Below are 22,604 nucleotides of genomic sequence, written 5' to 3' on the forward strand. Positions count from 1 at the left end.
ACAGGAAACGAACCCGGCTTAACCTACACCATTAAGGTTATACTTTTGCAAAAATTTGTAAAAACAAATGTTAAAAAAAAAAAATTTTTTTAATAAAAATTTGTATTTGATAAATTTATATAAATTATTATTAAAGAAGTCACATTGTTTTGTTTTCTTAATTTAACTATTTTTATAGTTTTAAAACATGTTAAAAAATAAATAATACCTCAAATAAATTAGTAAATTTAAAAAAAAAAAAACAAATTGATAAAATGAAAAAGAGATTAAAAATTGAAGTAAATAAAAAAATAAAAATAATAAAAATAAAATAAATAAAATATTCGTCTGCGTCGGCCGGGAATCGAACCCGGATCAACTGCTTGGAAGGCAACTATGCTAACCACTACACCACCGACGCCCATAATAAAATGCAGCTAAGTACGGCCCTACAATTTAAGTACTGATTACGAAGCAGACAAACTATGTTTACAGCTTCAAATGCTTTATCATATTAACATATTATTTTCCTAGAAGTACAACTAATTTATGTTTTATAGTTTTATTGGGTGGCTAACCTTGGCAATATGTATATTAATTTCTTTTCCAGCCTTTTTTAATTGGTTCTGCCTAGTGGGCTCTTTCACTTGACGGCGACAGGAAACGGTTTGTGTAACTATATTTCTTATGAATATAATTAAAACGCATTGAAAATGAATAAAGCAAACAGTCAGTCGGCTGAGCGGTTTGCAAAGGCAACAAAACCAAGCCGATCCGATCCAAGCAACATCGGCTTCAACTTGACTTGAGTGTCTGTCGCTGGTTGTTATGGTTGTTGTAATGGACGCCCACCCAGTAAATGTCTTTTGCTGTAATAATTTATTATCACATTTACGTCTTGGCATCGCCAGCAATTAATATGAAAAGTAAATGGTGGAAACAGAAACAGAAAATAGAAAATTAAATGAATGAATCAACGGCGACGAACAACGAGTAGAAAAAAAATCAAGTGATCAATGAACAAAACCAAGTTGTTGTAGCCCCATCCAAAGCAATATCTATTTGTATCTGTATCTAAGGCCATATCTCTTTTGTGTTGGCGTCCGAAACCGCAGAAACAACAATCGGCAGCTTTTGACTTAGTTGGCAAAGCGTTTGCCAATGCAGAAATCAAATTAGCCGCAACAACAGTCGCAGCTCGCAGTCCGTAGTTTGTCTTGAGTATCTTACAGATACCCAGATACTTGTCGCGTTTTTCGTTTGTTGTGTGGGTTGCCACTGGCGGTGTCCACTGTGCGTAGGTCGTACAAGTCGGCAGCACCCTGTATCTGCGGCGCAGAATAATAAAATTTAACAATTTATTGCATTTGTTGCTTTAATTTGTTGTTGTTACTTGGCCAAAAACAAAACCAGAAAATCACAACAAAAAAAAACAACAACAACAAAAAATGTATATTTTCATTCACAAAACGGCCGCCGTTGTATGCAAATTGATCGTTGTTGTTGTCGATGTTAACTTTAGTTTGGCTTTTTGCAGTAGCTGCGCAGTCGACACACTTGGCAAGCGATGTTCGATGATTGCAACAGCAACAGCAACAGCAACACCAGGCAGCAAACAGAAACAACAACCAAATGAATGAATTGGGTTTGTGCCTTGGGCCAGGGCATGTTTGCCGTTCACGTCGCCGTTTCGCCTCTGCCTACGTGGCGGCTACGTGTTGGCATAAATTATATATTAATGCTCTTTGAATGGTGGATTTGAATGCTTGTTCGATGGATTCGAAGTAGCTTATGGAAGATGGAAACTCCTGAGGATTTGATGCCTCTAATGGGGAGGCAGTTAGATAAGATGTGTATTAAATTGTCAACAGCAGGGCTATATTGGAAAATTAGCTATAATTTACAATGCTAAGTCTAATAAGTTTCCGCCTTCAAAAAAATGTTGGTGAACAACAACTTTTCCATTTACTAAAAAATACAACTTTTTTACAACATTAATGCAAGGATTTTCTAAAAATATTTTTAAACGGTTATAAATTACATTGATAATGAAAATTAAATGTACTTTTTGCATTGTATACATTTTATATAGAAAATTTATTAAAGCCCTACAAATAAAAAAATATAGGTGTGAAAATAAACTATATTTAAAAAAAATCATGCCTTATCCACCATGAGGATGTTACTCCATTAGTATTAAAGGTTTTTCTTTAAAAATTACAATTTAATTTCTTTAAAAAGGGTATTCGCTAACCACTTGTGGTCTTACTTTAAATCTCCTTTCGTTTTTTTCTGCAATTGCATGCACATTTTATTTATTTAAAGCATTAAACAAAGACACAGACATATGTTCAACGATGGTTGTTGTTTGTGTTCCACTGGCGACATGCAACAAATGTTAGACATTCAATTTGTTGTTGACACTTCATTAGCAAACAAAAAATTAAGCGAACGAAGAAGCAGTAGCGGCAGAAACAGCGAAGTGGCCAAAAACTGGGTTAAATGTTGCTAAAATTAAGCGAGGCACGCAGTCGCCGCAAAGGAGCGATAGAAGATGCAACCAGAAGCAAATCAAGATATGGAAAATACGGACAACCCATTCCCCAAGTTTTTAAGCCTAACCAAATAAAAGCAAGTATTGGGTTACTAACTGGCCAAGAAGTGAAAGAGATATAGGGAATGGTTGAGGGCTGGGCACGCGTTTCTTAATGAAGTTGGCTTATTTTTTTCTCCCATTTTTTTTTATGAATGAAGAAACGCATCGTAGTAAACTGCGCCCACATAGCACGATGATGAAATCATGAATGAAACGAAGCTCAAGATAAAACTTTGGACCCAAAGAGAAGAAACCCCAGGTGCCAAAAGGGCACGCGAGTCGTAAATGTGGGCAGCAAATGCAAATTGATGGCCATGGCCTAAGATGCTGTTGGTAATATGCTGCCTCTTGGCCATTAGCCAGGCACACCGGAACCGCATTAGCATGTCCGAGATCCGAGATCCGAAATGTTGAAAATCGGGGGACCGGAAAATGCCGAAATTTTACTGCTCTTCCCCGCCGCTTTGTCAATGCAAACAAATTAACTGTCAAGCGCTTCAACAGCCATTCGAGATGCATTCAATGAAATGCATTTCGAAAGAAATCTCTTCCCCATCAATGAAATGTTTGTTCAAAAGCTCAGTGGGTAGGAAACGGACTAATCGTCTGGAGAACCGTTTCGATCGGAACTATCATATTTCAGGCGTTTGTCAACGGCTACTATTGTTCGTATTACCTTTTTTATTCGGCCTAGAATCATTTTCTTTAGTCGTTTGCTTTTCCCAAGAAAGCGACGAGTAAGTTGTTAAATATGTGAGAAAATGCCCATTAAGTGCGGGGATTATCTGAACGTATCTCTGACCATAAAATGTATCTGCAACTAGTAAAAATCTTGGCTTAAGGTATTTTCGTAATTAATTTGCACTTTAGCGCTATTCATTACGGTTCTCAAAATCTTATCCGTGAATGGCTTATTTTCCACTCCTCCGCCAGGCTTTTTTTTTTGCGGCCATTACAATTTTACGACTTGCTACAGCTGCAATAGCAGTAACAACAACCACTGCTAACCACTTCCCATGGTCAGGCTGACGTCATAAATGCATAAATGCAAGCGGCGATGACATAAATTGCATTTGAATATTGGCCAACAGCGAGAAAAAAAAACCATAACCCCGGAGTTTAGGTTGAGCTTTGGTTTTGCCGCCTGTCACGATGTCTGACAGCTCTGGGGCATTGATCGATTTTTTCCCCTGTTGCTTGATTTTATGGCCTGCATAAGGGAAGTGTGTTTTGTTTTGCCACTTGATAAATTATTTTATATTTAAAATTGCCTGTAATGGCGGATAGGAGTCGGAAAATAATGCAAAATTGGGTCTTGTTGGGAAACATTTGGTATTTGAGATTGAAGAAAATCAAATGCAAGCTGGATTAGGAAGCACAACAAGTACTCAGCAAATTATTTCGTTCTTTAATATAACAAAATTTCAAATTAAAATATTGGATAATAATAATATTAAAATAAACACAACAATGTATTAGTTTATTTTATTTAACTTTTATTACTACTCTTTAAAATTGTTCAGCTAACATTATTTTTAGAAACAAGTACTTATATATTTCTTAATTTGTAATTTATTAATTTGACATGCCAATACTGCAAAAACAAATCAAAAATCTTAAAAGAAATGAAAATATTTTTTAAAAATTAAAATAATTAAAAATCATATTCCAGCTCAAATATAAAGTCGCATCATGGCCAACTGCAGTTGACAACGACAGCAGTAAGTGCAACAGCAACAGCAGCTACAAGAACAACAGTCGCAACAAGAGCCACTTTAGTATCGTCGCGTGGGTTGCTCCATTCATAACGACCGAAAATTTTCGCTGAATGAATTGCAGTTTTGTATCTCTCAGATACACACGCCACCAACAAACTTGGGCCAACTAACGGCATCGATCGACCGACTGTTCAGGGGGGAGGGGGTTATATGAAAAGAGAAGAAAGCCAGCAAGTAGTGCACCAGAGGATTAGGGAGTGGTGGGCGGCTGAGCGGGAGCATTCAATACGCTGATTGGGAACCACCAACAAAAAGTTAAATAAAACTCGTCGGCGATTTACATAAATCAGCTGCAAATTTGTTCCACTGTTCAAATGCAATGTCGCCTTTGTGCGAGCGAGAGGTTCGAGGAAGTGGCAACAGCTTCCACCAGAAACTCACAGACGGCCAAAACGACAGACGGAAAAAATAATACAAAAAAAAACAAAAAAAAGGTATTCCAAGTCTCTGCAGTGGCCCAAAGTCAACGCGTGTCGCATTTGGGAAAACTTGCTGCTGGCGTAGCTTTTTTTTCGGGCTTGACTTCTTTTAGTTTTATTTATTTTATATTAGTCTTTTTTCTGCGGGGGCCCGTTGGCAAAGTTAGTAAGTTTGGTTACAGTTTTGCTGGGTCTGGCCAGGAAAAGAGGGATAGAGATAGGCAGAAAAGACTGCGATTGCATTCGCATATGTTATGGGAAAGGTTGGGACTTTTGTCGGGTTACTTTAACTTTAATCTTCCTTAATAGACGCAGTTAAGTGGTAACTATTGCCTACTGTACACACTATGTTGTCATTATAATTTATAAACATCATAGATTAATTATATTATATTTACTTAAAATGTACTATACATAAACAAAATATTTGTTATACTATGAATTGTATAATTTTGTTTTGACTATGTTTTAGCTTGAAGTTAAAAGAAATATATTTAAAAGGAAAATATTTATTATTTCATTTTTGGAGTATTATTTTTAGTAATATCAAAGGAATACTCTGAAAGCTTTTTATATGATTTAAAAACTTATTAGTTCGAGTAGTATGCGCCTAAAAAAATTTTAACCAAATGAACCTATAAGTTCAAGGTTAAAATGATTGTCGCTAAAAATATTAATACTAAATAAATATTTTTGTTAATTTTAATGATCTACTATAATTTGCTGATAGATCAATAGAAGGTGCTATTTAAGCAAAATATTTCATTAACTTTCCGCACAACTGGAGTCGCCATTTAACCCATTGACAGCTAAACGACTAAGAGATGTTTCGTGACCATCCCCATCCCCATCCTCCCACTAATTAGCCCTCCTGTCCACTTTTTGGGATGGGCCACAAATTGTCGCATCTTTCAGCGTTTGACATGGAACCGAAAATGCCAGCGGACAGTTTTCGGCTTTTGTGCTAACGATATGTGTCTGTCCAAGCCATCAGTTGGCACCAATTGCCAAGGATGAGGTGGTGCCAAGGGGTTGGGATGGAGACGCATAAATCTTGGTGCCACCAAACGAAAAAGACTTTTCTTTTCTCTCGGAAAATTTCATCTTTACTGAATTCTCAGGCGTTCCGTGTGAGACGTCGAATGATTTCGAACCATGGCGATATGCGGCATGGTTGAGCTCATTAGAAAATATGCGCGTAATTTGTGAGTTTCGGACTCTGAAAATGGACCGGGGAACAGCTATTTTCTGATTTGTCTGCTCCCCTCCATTGAAATGTGTCAAGTGGCGTGAGCACACAAAGCCCCTTGATGATTTCTTTTGATGGAAAAGGGGAGGACGCACTTGAAACTTGGCTACCAGACTTTGACCACCAATCGAATTTCTCGAAAACAAAATAAAAATCCGAACCAAACCAAACAAAAAGCGGCACTGAAAAAGGCAATCCAAGAGTGGGCAGTCAGGCGCGCGCTACGCCCACAAAAAATTCAAGAAACAACTAGAAGAGCAATAACATAAAACTTCAAATCACGCAAAACTGCAACAACAACAGCAATGGCAACTATAAAAGATATAGCGACAACAGCAAACAGAACAATAAAGAGCACAAGAGTTGATGTAAATTATTTGGCTACCATATTTAGTTGGAAATCTTGTATGATCTGTGATCTCTGGCGGCGATGACGATGATGATGGCTGCCCCTGTTTTTCGAGTGGAGTACCCTTGATATACGGCAAAAGGGTATGACGGACAGTCGAGATCTCAATGAAGCAGAGGGGATTTTTTGGAAAGCTCCATTGTGAATTGATTTACGTAAAAGACGCAGATGATATAGTAATTGGGGGCATTATAAGAGGGATACGGGTTTTTCAATATGTAATTATTTCTTAAAATATTTTAAATATATTATTTTTCATTTTTATTATATAATATAAGATCAATAATTTCAGCCAAATGATATAAGATCGTAATATTAGTGTTGAAATCGACGTATAATACAATCATTGTATTTTCATACCTTATAATTTAGTAAGCAGAATCTTTATGGATATAGAGAGTTGTATGCAAAACAACGACAATATTGATCATCTTGCTTATATAAACTGATGATTTTTTTCGGAAAAGAAGGTGATTCTAATAATTCATTATTTGTTGGGCAAATGAATTTTATTATAGCAAGACTTGTAAATGTTTTTTCTTAAAAAGGAAATCTTCAGTAATTATATCTTCTTTTGTTTCTTTTGGAAAGTAAAGAATATAATAATTAATTTCCTAATTACAATTAGTAAATAATGCTTCATTTATTTATTAATCTTGAATAAAATTTATAAAAATCAAGGGCATTTTTACTTCGTCTCCTCGCACCGCTGACACTTTCCTCGAGCGTTTTGTCTAAGCCATCTTGGGCAACCCACGGTGGTAATGGCCGCTAACCGCTTACCGAAGCCCCAGTAAACCACCATCAGTGGCTCAAGCGCTCTAGACTGAAGCCGCTGGACAGAAAGTACAACAAAAATGATAAAATAAGAGACAGAACAGACGGACCGACGATGGCGGGATGTTGAGCTGTGACTGACATTTCGCTTCAAAATGTCAGATGGCCTGGAACTCGCTGGTGCTGGCCAAGTACGAGTGATCCAGCCTGCTGGCCCCGGCATGACAGTTCAAATGTGGCCAAAACACGGTTCGGTTCAGACGAGACCATTTTGTGCCGAATGCGCCATATTTGGGCCCAGCTGTGTGTGAATATCCATTGAGGTTGTCATGAGAGGACCCCCGCGCCGAAAAAAAAGAGCGTGATGAAGTGCAGCTGAGCCAAAAAGCTGGGACTCAAGATATATACATTTATATATGTAAGGTAATGTTTTTTTTGGGGATCTCTAGAGATGAAGTTTATTTGTGCTGCAACACATCTGAAGCATCACAAGATGTGGCTGTGCTCTGGAGAAGGACTGACTTTGGTCGTTAACCGGAAACCCCCAGCGACAGCCTATAATTTGCAAATTTAATTTGCAACACACGCCAACATGTGACCCCAAAACGGCAAAATGTTATAAATAATGTGCAGTTGCAGTTGCAATTTTGCACTTTTGCTATATGCAGTACGCTATATGCTGCATGCTGTATGCAACTCTCCATCGGATCGTAGGTGTCCAGTGTGGCTTACCTTAAACTAGAAATGCTCGGCTTATGAATGGAGCTCTACCTCATGAATGAAATCAACTCTGGGGCTTGGTCTCGGTCTTGGTCCCCGACTCTCGACTCTTCTGTCTTCAGTCTTCTGTCTGCCGCATGTTCGATTGCCTGGCACAGACAACAATTTTTTATGCAAATGAAAAACGCGTTTTGCGGTTTTTCAACGAAAATCCAACCAATTTCAACTGAACTCTGCTTATAGTTTGTTTTTTTGTCTTTTCTAGCACTCGTTTGATTTTGGTGTATTTAAATGATTGCGGTTTTCGATCTGGGTTTTTGTTGAGGGTCTTTTTCTTAGCGTAATGTGCGTGGGTTGCCACCAAGTTCCACTATAAGGCGCCGACAGGTTGGGCGTTATACTACAAAGATCAAGAAGTCCACTTAAGCGATAGAGATAGATTAGGATCTCAAAAGGAGTTTACCATTTATTTCTCTGTTCAAAAGATGGCAAAACAAGATAAGTGGCACATTAAAGAAAAATAGCAGGAAGCACAGATTATGATAAACAAATCGGAATATACATATGTTTTAATCCACTCACTGATAAAAAAGTGGAGTATTAAAATTTAAAATAAAAACGTTATATTCAAAACGAAACTACACTATTGCATCATTTAATTTGAAAATACTTAAATGAACAAAAAAATATGGTACACTTTATAAATGATATTAACTTTAAGACTTTTTTAAAATTTAAAGAATCCCTTGCTCACCTAAAAATGTAAATTATAAAAATCTATACAACATTACATCCCTTATAAGATAAAAGCCAACGTCATTAACTACAATTTACCTAATTGACATGTTACAATCGTCAACGGAACTGGCTCATTCCCTTAATGCCATTAAAGCCATGTTTAAGATCCAATAAATCCCACGTTCTACTCTGGCCTTTGGCTTCTGAGTTAAGCTTATATTTTTAGACCAGTGATGGCAATTTATTCCTACTTGAAAGTTGTCAAAAAGTTTACACAAATTATAACTTAACTCGAATGCAAACCGCAGAAACCAAAAATCGGCCCACATGCTGTGGCTTTCGATATATACATTTTAGAGTTCCAAATCGATTTTATTTGATTTGATTTGGCCAGCGGCGCAGACTTGGCGCCAACTTCCACAGACCACAGGTGACAATGCAAAAAAAAATGGATATAGATAAATAAAATAATAATAATCAAGTTGACCTATACGAAGCCATTTGTGGCACACTTTTTCGACCCACACACGTCTTATGCTAATGGCAGACTTAACGCAACTTTTGATTTTGGACCAGTTCGGGTCGATTATGTTAGTGGCTGTGACGAATCTCCAAAGGCATCGGACCATTATGCAAATACTGGGGAAATGGAGGGGCAAATGCAATCCATCAACTGCATTGTGCCACCAACAAAGCCTGGCCGGGAGCAATCACAATCTTGCCTCCCATGTAAATGGCAATTAAGTTGCCGTCGTCGCAGTCGTGAACTTGTGAACCATTCCATTCCGAAAGGCATCATCATCATCATCATCAGGTCTGCGAGGCTGCGAGTCTAGGAGGAAGTTCGGTTCCATTTCCATGTCCAGTGGTTCCTGCAATTAATCGCGGCTCAAGTGGCTCGCTGATTGCAATTAATCTTCATTAAGGCCACTGCTTCAGATTCTGCTGCCCGTTTCTTTGGAGATGTCCTTTGGCCCAGGCATTTGACACAGGTCTTTTACTTTTCCCAATCCCCCCACCCCTCAAAAGCTTATCCTTACAAACCAATTTGGCGATCGTGAGGTGTTGTTGTCGTTCGCCAAAACCGCAACAGCAACACCAACCGCTGCAGCAGCAACAGCAGCAACATCGCCAGGTGACCGCACAGCAATCACCTTAATTAAACATTAGGCAAGCCTCGCTGAGTGCCAAGCTTCTGGAGATTGTGTTTGTGCCCGGCTTGGTTTTCTTGCCTCGGTTTGACTTGACTGCTGTGGTGTGGTCCATGTCAGCGATTTCCGTTCGGCACAGGGTAACAAAGGTTGTGCTGCCGCGCACAGTGGTTCTGGGCTTGATAAGAAAGGGTGGCTCGGAAGTTACCGATCTTCAAACATTTTCCCTTTTTTAAAAAGGGTTTTTAAATTTTTAAGATGCTCCTAAGAAATGCTAACCTTGCTCTTTTAAACCATCATCAGTTTACAATCTATGTACTTTATTATTCCTTATTGAAAATTGAGGATTCTACACTCAGGATCCTAAAAAAAAAATTTCCATCTACTCCAAATTTTTAAAATTCAAAGATAAAACTTATTTGAGATTCAGATTACCACCATAATTCATCAGCAAACCATTCTGTTAGCAAACTAAGATTTCCCATTTAACATTCCTTCTGAAGAACTGCCAGAATAGTTAGAACCACTGTGCCCCGTGTGCATTGAGCCCGGATGGTTGCCTTAATTTTCTTGCAGTTTTCTTGGCTGTTGGCTTTCATTCGTTCGTGTTTGTTGTCGGCGGTGTCAACGTCGCCTCTCGTTGACAAATGCTGAAAGGCTTTGTGTGCGAGTCTGTCTGCGATTTTCATTGGAAAACGTGGAACGATCACCCAGGTTGATTTGACAAAAGGAGGCGAAAAGCGGAGTGAAATAAAATAAACGGGTCACGTTATTAATTGGTTAACCCTTGCCAAGAGATTTATGAATATTGATTGCAAGTGAAGTGCAGCAGCGATCGCAAAAAGTGGCAGCTGCATTTGGCCCTGGGCCTGCGAATCGCTCCCAGATTGAGTCAGCTTCCTGTCGATTAGGGTCACTCAGCCGGCCAGTCTTGAATGCCGAATGCCATGCCCCTCGGTCAGTCGGGGTCATTTCCTGGCTAATTAGTTGCCATGAGAGATTTGTTTTTCTCTTGCCTTCTGTGTATTTTTTTAGCGGCCTGCTCTCCATCGGCAATTAAGCCCCGTCGCATATTTATGATATTAATTAATTAAGACAATTTGTGTGGCGTGTCTTTATCTGGGGGAAATACGAGAACTGCGTTGGGCTTGTCTTTAATTTGCCATATATGGCATTGGATCCCTGGAGAACGGCATTGTGAGCGATCTAACTTTGCATAGGAACTTTGTTCGGTTCGAAATCACTGAAGCAGAAACGCGAAAAATCGGGTTGTAAATGCCAAGATTTAAATGGTATTAAATCTTAATAATAATCGGAAGCTTTAAGAATGTTTCAAAGTAATTTATATTATATTGTTTGATTTATGACTTCTGAAATAAAATACATTTTCAACAATCGTTAAAAAAAAATATTTTTATGTAGCGTTTTAGAGAATTCAACCACAAACTCAAAAAGGTATGCCATTTTTAAATCGGAATCCATATACCCAAGTTATGAAAGTTAGAAGTGCAGTTTTGGGTCCCCATTCTGAAAGCCCCCTGGAATTACGGAAAATTCGAACATGAAAATGGGTTCAAATTTTGACCCTCGCAAAATTGAAACATTTTAATGTAGAATATAAGAGAATTCAACCACAATTTCAAAAAGGTATGCCACTTCTAAATCGGAACCGAAATACCCAAGTTATGAAAGTTAGAAGTGCAGATTTGGGTCCCCATTCTGAAAGCCCCCAGGAAATACGAAAAATTTGACATGAAAATGAGTTAAAATTTGGACCCTCGCAAAATGAAAACATTTTAATGTACAATATAAGAGAATTCCACCACAATTTCAAAAAGGTATGCCACCTCTAAAACGGAATTGAAATACCCAAGTAATGAATGTTAGAAGTGCAGATTTGGGTCCCCATTCTGAAAGCCCCCAGGAAATAAGGGAAATTTGACATGAAAATGGGTTCAAATTTAGACCCTCGCAAAATGGAAACATTTTAATGTAGAATATAAGAGAATTCAACCATAATTTCAAAAAGGTATGCCACTTCTAAATCGGAATCGAAATACCCAAGTTATAAATGTTAGAAGTGCAGATTTGGGTCCTCATTCTGAAAGCCCCCAGAAAATAAGGAAAATTTGACATGAAAATGGGTTCAAAATTGGACCCTCGCAAAATGGAAATATTTTAATGTAGAATATAAAAGAATTCAACCACAATTTCAAAAAGGTATGCCACTTCTAAATCGGAATCGAAATACCCAAGTTATAAATGTTAGAAGTGCAGATTTGGGTCCTCATTCTGAAAGCCCCCAGGAAATAACGAAAATTTGACATGAAAATGGGTTCAAACTTGGACCCTCGCAAAATGGAAACATTTTAATGTAGAATATAAGAGAATTCAATCACAATTTCAAAAAGGTATGCCACTTCTAAATCGGAATCGAAATACCCAAGTTATAAAAGTTAGAAGTGCAGTTTTGGGTGCCCAATCTGTAAGCCCCCAGGAATGACGGAAAATTTGAACATGAAAATGGGTTCAAATTTGGACCCTCGCAAAATGGAAACACTTTAATGTAGAATATAAGAGAATTCAACCACAATTTCAAAAAGGTATGCCACTTCTAAATCGGAATCGAAATACCCAAGTTATAAAAGTTAGAAGTGCAGTTTTGGGTGCCCATTCTGTAAGCCCCCTGGAAATACGGAAAATTTGAACATGAAAATGGGTTTAAATTTCAACCCTCGCAAAATTGAAACATTTTAATGTAGAATATAAGAGAATTCAACTACAATTTCAAAAAGGTATGCCACTTCTAAATCGGAATCGAAATACCCAAGTTATGCAAGTTAGAAGTGCAGTTTTCGGTCCTCATTCTGAAAGCCTCTGGAAATACGGAAAATACGAACATGAAAATGGGTTCAAATTTTGACCCTCTCTAAATTAAAACATTTTAATGTAGAACATAAGAGAATTAAACCACAAACTCAAAAAGGTATGCCACTTCTAAATCGGAGTCTAAATACTCAAGTTATGCAAGTTAGAAGTGCAGTTTTGGGTCCCCATTCTGAAAGCCCCTGGAAATACTGAAAATTCGAACATGAAAATGGGTTCAAATCTTGACCCTCGCTAAATTAAAACATTTTAATGTAGAACATAAGAGAATTAAACCACAAACTCAAAAAGGTATGCCACTTCATAATCGGAACCCAATTACCCAAGTTATGAAAGTTAGAAGTGCAGTTTTGGGTCCCCATTCTGAAAGCCCCCTGGAATTACAGAAAATTCGAACATGAAAATGGGTTCAAATTTTGACCCTCACAAAATTGAAATATTTTAATGTAGAATATAAGAGAATTCAACCACAATTTCAAAAAGGTATGCCACTTCTAAATCGGAATCGAAATACCCAAGTTATAAAAGTTAGAAGTGCAGTTTTGGGTGCCCAATCTGTAAGCCCCCAGGAATGACGGAAAATTTGAACATGAAAATGGGTTCAAATTTGGACCCTCGCAAAATGGAAACATTTTAATGTAGAATATAAGAGAATTCAACCACAATTTCAAAAAGGTATGCCACTTCTAAATCGGAGTCTAAATACTCAAGTTATGCAAGTTAGAAGTGCAGTTTTGGGTCCCCATTCTGAAAGCCCCTGGAAATACGGAAAATTCGAACATGAAAATGGGTTCAAATCTTGACCCTCGCTAAATTAAAACATTTTAATGTAGAACATATGAGAATTAAACCACAAACTCAAAAAGGTATGCCACTTCTAAATCGGAACCCAATTACCCAAGTTATGAAAGTTAGAAGTGCAGTTTTGGGTCCCCATTCTGAAAGCCCCCTGGAATTACGGAAAATTCGAACATGAAAATGGGTTCAAATTTTGACCCTCGCAAAATTGAAACATTTTAATGTAGAATATAAGAGAATTCAACCACAATTTCAAAAAGGTATGCCACTTCTAAATCGGAATTGAAATACCCAAGTTATAAATGTTAGAAGTGCAGATTTGGGTCCCCATTCTGAAAGCCCCCAAGAAATACGGAAAATTTGAAATGAAAATGGGTTAAAATTTGGACCCTCGCAAAATGGAAACATTTTAATGTAGAATATAAGAGAATTCAACCAAAATTTCAAAAAGGTATGCCACTTCTAAATCGGAATCGAAATACCCAAGTTATGCAAGTTAGAACTGCAGTTTTCGGTCCTCATTCTGAAAGCCTCTGGAAATACGGAAAATACGAACATGAAAATGGGTTCAAATTTAGACCCTCTCTAAATTAAAATCTTTTAATGTAGAACATAAGAGAATTAAACCACAAACTCAAAAAGGTATGCCACTTCTAAATCTGAGTCTAAATACTCAAGTTATGCAAGTTAGAAGTGCAGTTTTGGGTCCCCATTCTGAAAGCCCCCTGGAATTACAGAAAATTCGAACATGAAAATGGGTTCAAATTTTGACCCTCGCAAAATTGAAACATTTTAATGTAGACTATAAGAGAATTCAACCACAATTTCAAAAAGGTATGCCAATTCTAAATCGGAATCGAAATACCCAAGTTATGAAAGTTAGAAGTGCAGTTTTGGGTCCCCATTCTGAAAGACCCCTGGAAATACGGAAAAATCGAACATGAAAATGGGTTCAAATTTTGACCTTCGCAAAATTGAAACATTTTAATGTAGAATATAAGAGAATTCAATCACAATTTCAAAAAGGTATGCCACTTCTAAATTGGATCCCAACTACCCAAGTTATGAAAGTTAGAAGTGCAGTTTTGGGTCCCCATTCTGAAAGCCTGTAAATACGGATAATTCGAACATGAAAATGGGTTAAAATTTTGACCCTCGCTAAATAAAAACATTTTAATGTAGCATATAAGATAATTTAACCACAAGCACAAAAAGGTATGCCAACATATCCCAAGTTATAAGAGTTAGAAAAATCGTATAAAATCGAAAAAAAAAACTTTTTAAATTAAAAAAATTATGATTCTCTTGTCTAAAAATCTGCGTAGATATCCCACATGCAATCCCTTCCGCTTCATGGTTGACATTTAACCAATTCGCAGCCAAAAATTTAATTGAATTCGAAGCGGAAATAGCACCGTTAGGCCTCGATCGGAGCCACAAGACATATAATTTAATTTGTACGCACTGTGGCGCGCTTCCCAGCGCCAACATTGACACACTTTGGGTGGTCTTGGCGCGCTGACTTAATTTTGGCAAGCCGGCGAGGGAGAAAACCTAAAGCCAAAAAATAAAAGAAGCCAAAACCAAGAGAATAAACCAAAAGTCCAACCGCACTCACGTCCAATTCGAGGCGAGTAATCGATGAGACGTGCGATGGCAGCCCAGAAACAGAGGTGCATGCATGCCACCTGTTGAAAGGGCGCAGCCGGAGTGAAATGTCTTCGGGTCTCCGTCTCCGCCTCCGCCACCGTCTCCGGACGACGCACTGCATCATTTGCAGCTGAAATTTCAATTTCAGCCTTTTGGCAGCATTTCAAAAGAGCGGCTGACTTCGGCCGGTCGTCGAAACTCAAGTAGACGGCGGGCGCCAAGGCGCCAGCTAAAAATTTGCCAGCGAACGGCATTAAAGTGCGCGAAAATCTCATTTTATTTCTATTTTATTTATTGAGCCATTAGAGAGAGGGGCGCAGGAGTTTGGCTGTCAGCTCATTCACAGATTAATTTTGGCAATTTATAGCCGGCGAGATAGTTTTTGAGTAACTGCATCATGGACATATTCGCAACATGGAGTGCGCAGACCGTGAGTTATGTAATGAGCGGGAAGGGGAAAATGAGGAAGGGGAGGGACGGCCGATCGCCAATTTGACTCCCATGTTGGCGACAGACTAACAGAAATGTCACGATACCCTGGGAAAATGAGCCGTCGTCCAGAGTGAGTTATTGATTGGTATTGGGGGGAGTTGGGCCACTATGGTAGATTTTTAACCATTAAAAATATTTCGGCTAAATGCAATAGCTTAAATAGTTGATTGACACCAAACATGGAGTGCATTTTTTCTTTTGAGTGTACAACTTAATTGCAATTTTTGATAGTTTAATGTGAATATATACTCAATTGCATTTATTTGTTTTTAGGAAATATTCTAGGTTCTCGTTAGAAATATTTATTAAAATTTTTTATATAAAATATGGGAAAATTTTAAAAAATATCAGTAATTATTATATTGAAATAAAAATTTTTTATGTCAGTAGCGTTTTTTTACATTTTTTAAAGGAGGCTGAGATGTTATAGAAGAATAGAGAAACTCTTGCCCCATATAAAATATACATAAAGTTATTATACGAGTTGATCTACTTATAACTGTTTTGATATCTTTAAGATAACTTTTAGATTGAGATATATCATGTACTATGTGAATATTGATTTTGTTAAATGTGATAAAACTATCCTATCCTTAAGGATTACATTTTTAAAAATTTGTTTATTTAGCTAAATATTTATGTAGAACCATTGGCACTTAATAACCCTGTTTTAATGACCATATGAGGGACGACTCACCTGTGCCATTGCTGCCGAACCAGAGGGCAACTAGGTCCTCACTCGGCGGCGTATGGTGGTGATAGGGATTGCCGTACAAATAGGGACTCGGGTAATCGAGCAGGACACGACGCGAGCCGGGCGACGAGGACTCGGCTGGAGGGGTCAAATGATATTGGAGTAATAATGGTGGATGGGTTATAAAGTGGCTGGTGCTTTCGAGTCCTTACCCTGAGCTAATTGTGCAGCGTATTCAGTGGCCTTTTGCAGATTAATTCGCGGTCGCGGCTTGGCAAGAATTTGCTGTTGTTGCTGCTGCGGTGGCACCACAATATTTTGCTGTTGTTGCTGTGGATGTTGTTGAATGGATTGTTCAGTTGTCGGGGGATTATTTGCAGCCGCTGCTGCTGCTGCCGATGAATCCAACAGCAATTGTTGAACCTGCAATATGTCTACGTATTCATCCAATTCCACGGAGGGTGGCTGTTGCCCCGAAGTGGTTGCCTCAGTGGGTAGTGGTGGTGGTGCAGCACTTGCAGTCTGATAATAGCCGAAAGTGGGTCCGGAAGCCGGGGCACTTGGCACCGCAATGGGTGGTGCAGGTGGCGGTGCAAATTGCAGGGGATTCCGACTAAGACCCAATAAAGGTGTTGTGGGTGTATTCAGAGAATCCTGTGCTGGGGCTGCCGTGGAATTTGCCGTTGCCGGTGGCACTAAGCTGAGATTTTGTCCAGGTAAACCAGGTGGGTTTGTGGCACCTGCCACTGCTGCAACTGATGATGTTGTGGAACTCGCCGATGGATGCTGTTGTTGGCTGCCTACAATCAGTTCATTTTGACGCCGCATTGTCAGCAACATTTTTGTGGTTTAGCGCCTTGCACGTTGATCGATTCGAAAATAAAACAAAATATTTTGAAAACAAAAAATTGAAACACAAACGTATTAACCGAGACTCCATTTGTTTGGTGAGCAATCACTTTGTTGGTTAATTTAAATTCAATTGACACATTTTGTCGTACTTTGTTCACGTTTTTGCTGCGGTCAGCTTGATTGATTTTCACTGTATATTTCTTTAAAGATCAAATCAGTCTTGGCCAATTTACTTTGATTGTGTTTTTATTTGATTGAAGTTTTCGCAAAAGCTGAAATATAAGAAGAAATATTTGAAAAAATTTTATGGACAATAAGGTTTATTTATTTTTTTTAATGTTAAATATTAAACTATATTTTACCTTTTTTCAATGTATTTTTTGTATGTATTTCTTTGATTTGTAAATTCTTGTTTCACCCTTTTAATCTTAAAAATATTTGTATAAGTATAACACCGGAAAACATTCATAAAAATGTTTAGGGTAAATATGCACTACAGTAGATAAACACTCAGATTTTAATAATCACAATATGACACTTAGATTAAGAATTCAATAATATATATATTTTGTCAAAATTGACCCTCAAAAATACACATTTATATAGATCTCAAAAATGTTGACCAAAAATATGCCCAATATATTTTCACTTTGCCGTCGGCAATTTATTTATTTTATATTCGATGCTTTTATTTTTGTTGGCTTCATATTTTTGCCAAAGAAAAACTCTCGGTAATTTTTCACGCTGTTGTTTGGGTTTTTGCTTAATTTTAATAATTATTTTTGAATTCGAAAATGATTTTGATTAATTTGTTTTGGCCTGACGCGCGCGATGTAGTTATTTCGGCGATTTGTTTTTTTGTGTTCGATTTATTTTGCCAAAAGTTTGCGAGACGAGCCGTTGAGCCGTCGAAACGCTACTGGCGCGAGCGGTGAAAATTGAAAATGAAAATGGGAAACTCGGGCCATCGGTGAAAAAAATCATGAAAACGGCGGCAAATCGGCTGCGTCGGCGTCGGAAGCATCGGAAAATGCCTGAAAATGTGTGTTTAGCTTTTGGCCATCATCTATTTGCCGCCCGAACGCTGCTGTGTCTGTGTCTGCGTGTAACTTTGATTCTTATTTGTACTGAAGCATCTGCTGCCTGAACTCTCGCTCCTGGCCCACACACATTTCTCTCTCTCGTTTTCTCGCCCAATTTTCCCGGCCCATCAGTGTGTGCGTGGGTGAGAGTGAAAACCCGCATTTCCGATTCCGAGAGGAGCAAATGTCAACAATTGTGGGTGGCGAGTGGTTGGGAGCGAGTGTGAGAAGCACTGAGCACCCATGAGATGTTTTGTGGGGGAAAATGAAAATGCCCAAGCAATCGCGGAGGAAAAGAGCGGAAAATGTGCCACTGAACTTGCCAAAATCTACGTAATAGTTCTGCATTATTGCATGTGTGTATTTCGCAAACGTAATTCGCTTATCAGCGCAGATAAGCCATTCGATTTTAGGCTTTCACTTTCATGACCATTGGCGTCATCACAGGGCGTATGAGTAATTTATGGTAATTATTCATACGCCTAGTTGTCTCTAAGTAGAGTCAAACTAAGTTAATTAATTGAATATGGTATTAAAATTAATTAAATATTTATTTAAAGTCTCATAAAAGAAAGTTCTTAAATTTTATAAAGTCTCATAAAAGAAACTTCTTAAATTTTTTAGAATTAAAAATATTATGTAATATATATAAATTAAATTTTTATTTAAGTAAAAAATTATCCAGTGTTTATTGATCTATTAAATTTTAAATATCCATTAAACTAAAATATGTTATGACAACCTATCATCAAATTAAAAAAGTATCGAGGAGGACCCAAATCTTTTTCATTCTTGGAAATCAATCTAAAGCAAGTGAACTTATTAGGTGGCCCTTTAACTTATTGAAGTTCAATTCCTTACCGAAAAGAAAACCTCCGTTAGCAACCTATCACTTACTTACTGACATTTGGCCAAAATGTTGTGGAATTCCTTGAAATCCAAACACTCGAAGGGCCAAAACACCAAAAACTTTGAAAAGCCAAAAAAAAACAGACAACATGCAAAATGCTAAAACGCCCCCGTTTCGCCGCAAAATGGCAATTAGAGTTGCACAGTGGAAGTTTCGTCCCTGCTATGACATTTAAAGGTTAGAGGTTGCGAGCATCAATCAAAAAAGCAACAACGAAAATGTAGGGTCCTACCCACTCTATTTGCTCTAGGTAAGACAAAAGAGCAATAATATTAATAATCATAATGAAAGGACAGCAGAGACTGGCAGGTGGAAAAACAGGAGGCCAGTGGGCTTAGCCCATTAAGGTTATCCAAGCTGGACCTGTTGATTGCCTGCCTTTATTTCGCAAAAATTCTACACTTGTACTTCAATTTCCTAGTGGAAATCATTTCTGGCGTGGGCGTGTAAGAAAATGCTCGACTAGGATGCTAATAGATGCGATTAAACGCCCACATTGTCAGATACCATTGACTGGGAGACGATGATGAAGTGCAGCAGAAGCTGCACAGTGGGTTGTGGGAACAGAGGGAAATTCGAATATTTTTATAATCCTACCAAAATCAAGCAAAGCACCACAGTAAATGAAACAACAAATCTGCAATTTTTGCTTAAAAATTACATTAATTAAATATTAAAACTGAGTACAAATAAATTAAAGAATATGTTGTAACACAAGTTGGCAATGGGTTTCAACAGAAAATTAATGCTTATGGTCATATTTAAAAATTAAAAAAAATTACTTTGTAAATTTTCTTGATTTAAAAACATTTTCTATATGAGTTTTTGAATTTATAGATACAATTGTCATTAAATCAATTTTATTTTAGACGGAAAATTTGCAAACCAAAAAATTGCAGAAGCGTTTTAAGAAAACCAAGACACTTATAAATTTTAAATACTTAAAAGGTTAATTTCATTTTTCAATTAAGTGGCTCTTCTGATTTGCCCCACTGTGCGGGGAAAGCTAGAAGCCACTCGAACTTTCCACTTGATAAGAGCATAGGGAGCGTAGATACAGGATGCTGGTGCTTTGCCCTTTTGCCAAATGCCTGCCACGTGTGTGGGTTGTCCTGTAGCTGTTGCTCCCGTAGCTGTTGCTCCTGTAGCTGTTGCTCCTGTTGCTCCTTGCTGCCTGTTGTTGGCCAATGGCGGACGAAAAGTTCCCGGTCATATTCGGATATTATATGAATGAGTGGAAAACAGATTGAGCTTATCAATGAAAAAAGCTCCCGTGACGTTGGGGCTCAACTCGAAATTCATTCATGAGACGTCCCGAGTTCTGTTAATGGAATAGAGAACAGGAACTATGGAAGCTCCCTGCCATCCGGTTGAACTTTGGTATTTGAGGAGTCCTGCTTCCCTTTGCTGAAACATTTCGGGTTCATTTCAAATGTCAGCTGCGACTCCATTTTAACCGTTCAATTTTGCAGGGAGCTTTAGCTGGAACCGTTAAGTCGCAGCGTTTAATTAGCCAGGCAGTTTTAACTTGTTGCAGGAAATTTGCGGGTGCCTATTGCCGGTTGACCTTAAGCAAACGGGCCCCCACACATTTATTTCCGCCCATTCGCAGGAACATGTGTGCGCGACTTTTAACCTTTTAATGTGACAGGACTAATTGATTTGTTTCAGGCACGTGTCGCTCTCCAGGAGTGGGAAGTAACTTCGTGTGGGCCTCGCATGTCAAAGTCTTTACTATCTATCATTCAAAAGTAACTGAATAAGAATATCCTACAAGTCAAAAGGCTCTTACAAACGAGATGTTTAAGGCCTCTATTATAATATATTGGTTAAGAAGTTTTATAAGGAACTTCTTTGTTTTTATTTTAAAGATATATATTTTCTCTTATTGGTTACATATGTATATTGGTTAAAAGAAAACAACTTTTCGGCTTTGTTGGATAAATTAATAAGCAAACGAAGAAAGAAGTATATCATTTTTATTTTAATGCGTATGTTATTCAATGAACTTGAAATAAATTCTGGAAGATTCGATGGTTCCGTTAAAAAAACGCGGTTTGTTCTGAATTCCAAATGGAGTCTATCTGCCAATGGTTTATGGCAATACCTGCTCTAAAGTTTTTAAAGTTTGAAGAATATTTTTCCTGCAAAGTGATCTCATTTTTGCATTTCACCTGTTTGTAAAATTATAAACCTGAAAATACCGAATACATACTACAAGAAATTATTAATTCGTTGTTAAGACATTATATGGTCTATACTCCCATACCAATAAAATTATTAAGCTTTACAAATATACCAGGAATTTATTGATATAAAAGAAATAAAAACAATATTGCAGTTATAAATTTGAGCGGGGTCCAATTTCCCCGCCATTCATATATGAGAAAGCTTTATTTTCGCCCCAATTAAAGGCCATTAGAGGCCATAACCAACGAGCTTCTTCAAACCGAGAAATCCCCGCCCATCCGTGACCATTAATATACTTGTTTAGATGTCGATGGTGGAAGCCCAGCTACTTACCAGCTATAAAAAGGCAATCAGATGTCGTCGATTCAGAACCAAGCCGGCGACAACAGAGCACGCAAGCTAGTCAGAAAGCTAGTCCAAAGAATCAAGATTTGGGCGCGTAAATAGGCAGGATCGTTGGATCGTTGGATCTGCTTTTCCTCAGGAGTTTGCCGGTCGAAAAAGGGAAACGGGGAAGAGGGGGGATCGCGACTGCGTTTGTAATTAATTACGAGGCGGGCCAAAAGGCGAACGCACGCGCGACTTGCAACCAGCACTGCCAACTGCAACTGCAACTTCAGATGGCCAAGGAGCGATAAGATCCGGCTATAGAACGTGGCCAAGTCAAAGGAAGCGACCGAGCTACTGCGATTACGCGAAAGATATATCCACTGGCGGTGTAATCGCGATCTTTTTGGCTTTTGCGAAACTCGTTCCCGGCTTCTTCGCAGATTATGCAATTTTGATTTGAAACACGCAATTTGATGGGCTGGCCAAGATATTGGCTTGGCTATGGGCTATCTTTCGGCTTAATTCGCTTAACGATCTCATGCACAGGGCGCGTAAATCGGTGCTGTATATTCCTTCTCCCTTTCGGATTTACTGTGCCAACTTATTAGACGATAATTTCCTTCCGGTTGCGATCCGTTTTTTGCGATTCGATTCGTCGTCCGACTGTTAGCGGTGTAAAAAAATACGGTTTGCTTCGCTTTGCTGCGCTGCCTTGACTGTCTTGCCTCGGTTTCACTGTATCCGTATGATGTATCTGTATCTGTGAATGTATCTTTGGAATTGCAGAGTGTTAGTGCGGCAGTCGTGGGCCGATCATCGCCTTACTTAGAGATCTGTCGCCCAGTCGAGATGCCTCGTCTTAGTAGTGTTGTTGTTGTTGTTACTGCCGTGTGTGGGCACAACT

At 38.2% G+C, this 22,604-nt stretch overlaps 1 protein-coding gene and 1 non-coding gene across 4 annotated transcripts in view; both read right to left on the minus strand.

Moving 5' to 3' along the window:
* The window catches only part of sr (zinc finger domain-containg protein striped), a 48,692-nt gene extending 26,310 nt beyond the window's left edge, over positions 1-22,382 (minus strand). The window contains exons 1-3 of one of the 3 annotated variants that reach the window (XM_065865840.2): positions 21,704-22,382; positions 16,549-17,460; positions 16,340-16,474 (exon numbers count right to left, since the gene is read on the minus strand). In XM_065865840.2, the coding sequence (XP_065721912.2) occupies positions 16,340-16,474; positions 16,549-17,176 (763 nt within the window). In that variant the 5' untranslated portion in view covers positions 17,177-17,460; positions 21,704-22,382. The remainder of the gene's footprint in view (positions 1-16,339; positions 16,475-16,548; positions 17,461-21,703) is intronic. The other 2 variants (XM_036817615.3, XM_065865839.2) reach the window with 2 other exon arrangements.
* On the minus strand, positions 329-400 carry TRNAG-UCC (transfer RNA glycine (anticodon UCC)). The gene has a single exon. It is a non-coding gene; the product is annotated as a tRNA-Gly (tRNA).
* Positions 22,383-22,604: the final 222 nt, after the last annotated feature.

The sequence above is a fragment of the Drosophila suzukii genome, chromosome 3, assembly GCF_043229965.1.
Source record: "Drosophila suzukii chromosome 3, CBGP_Dsuzu_IsoJpt1.0, whole genome shotgun sequence".
In the NCBI taxonomy this organism is placed as follows: Eukaryota; Metazoa; Arthropoda; class Insecta; order Diptera; family Drosophilidae; genus Drosophila; species Drosophila suzukii.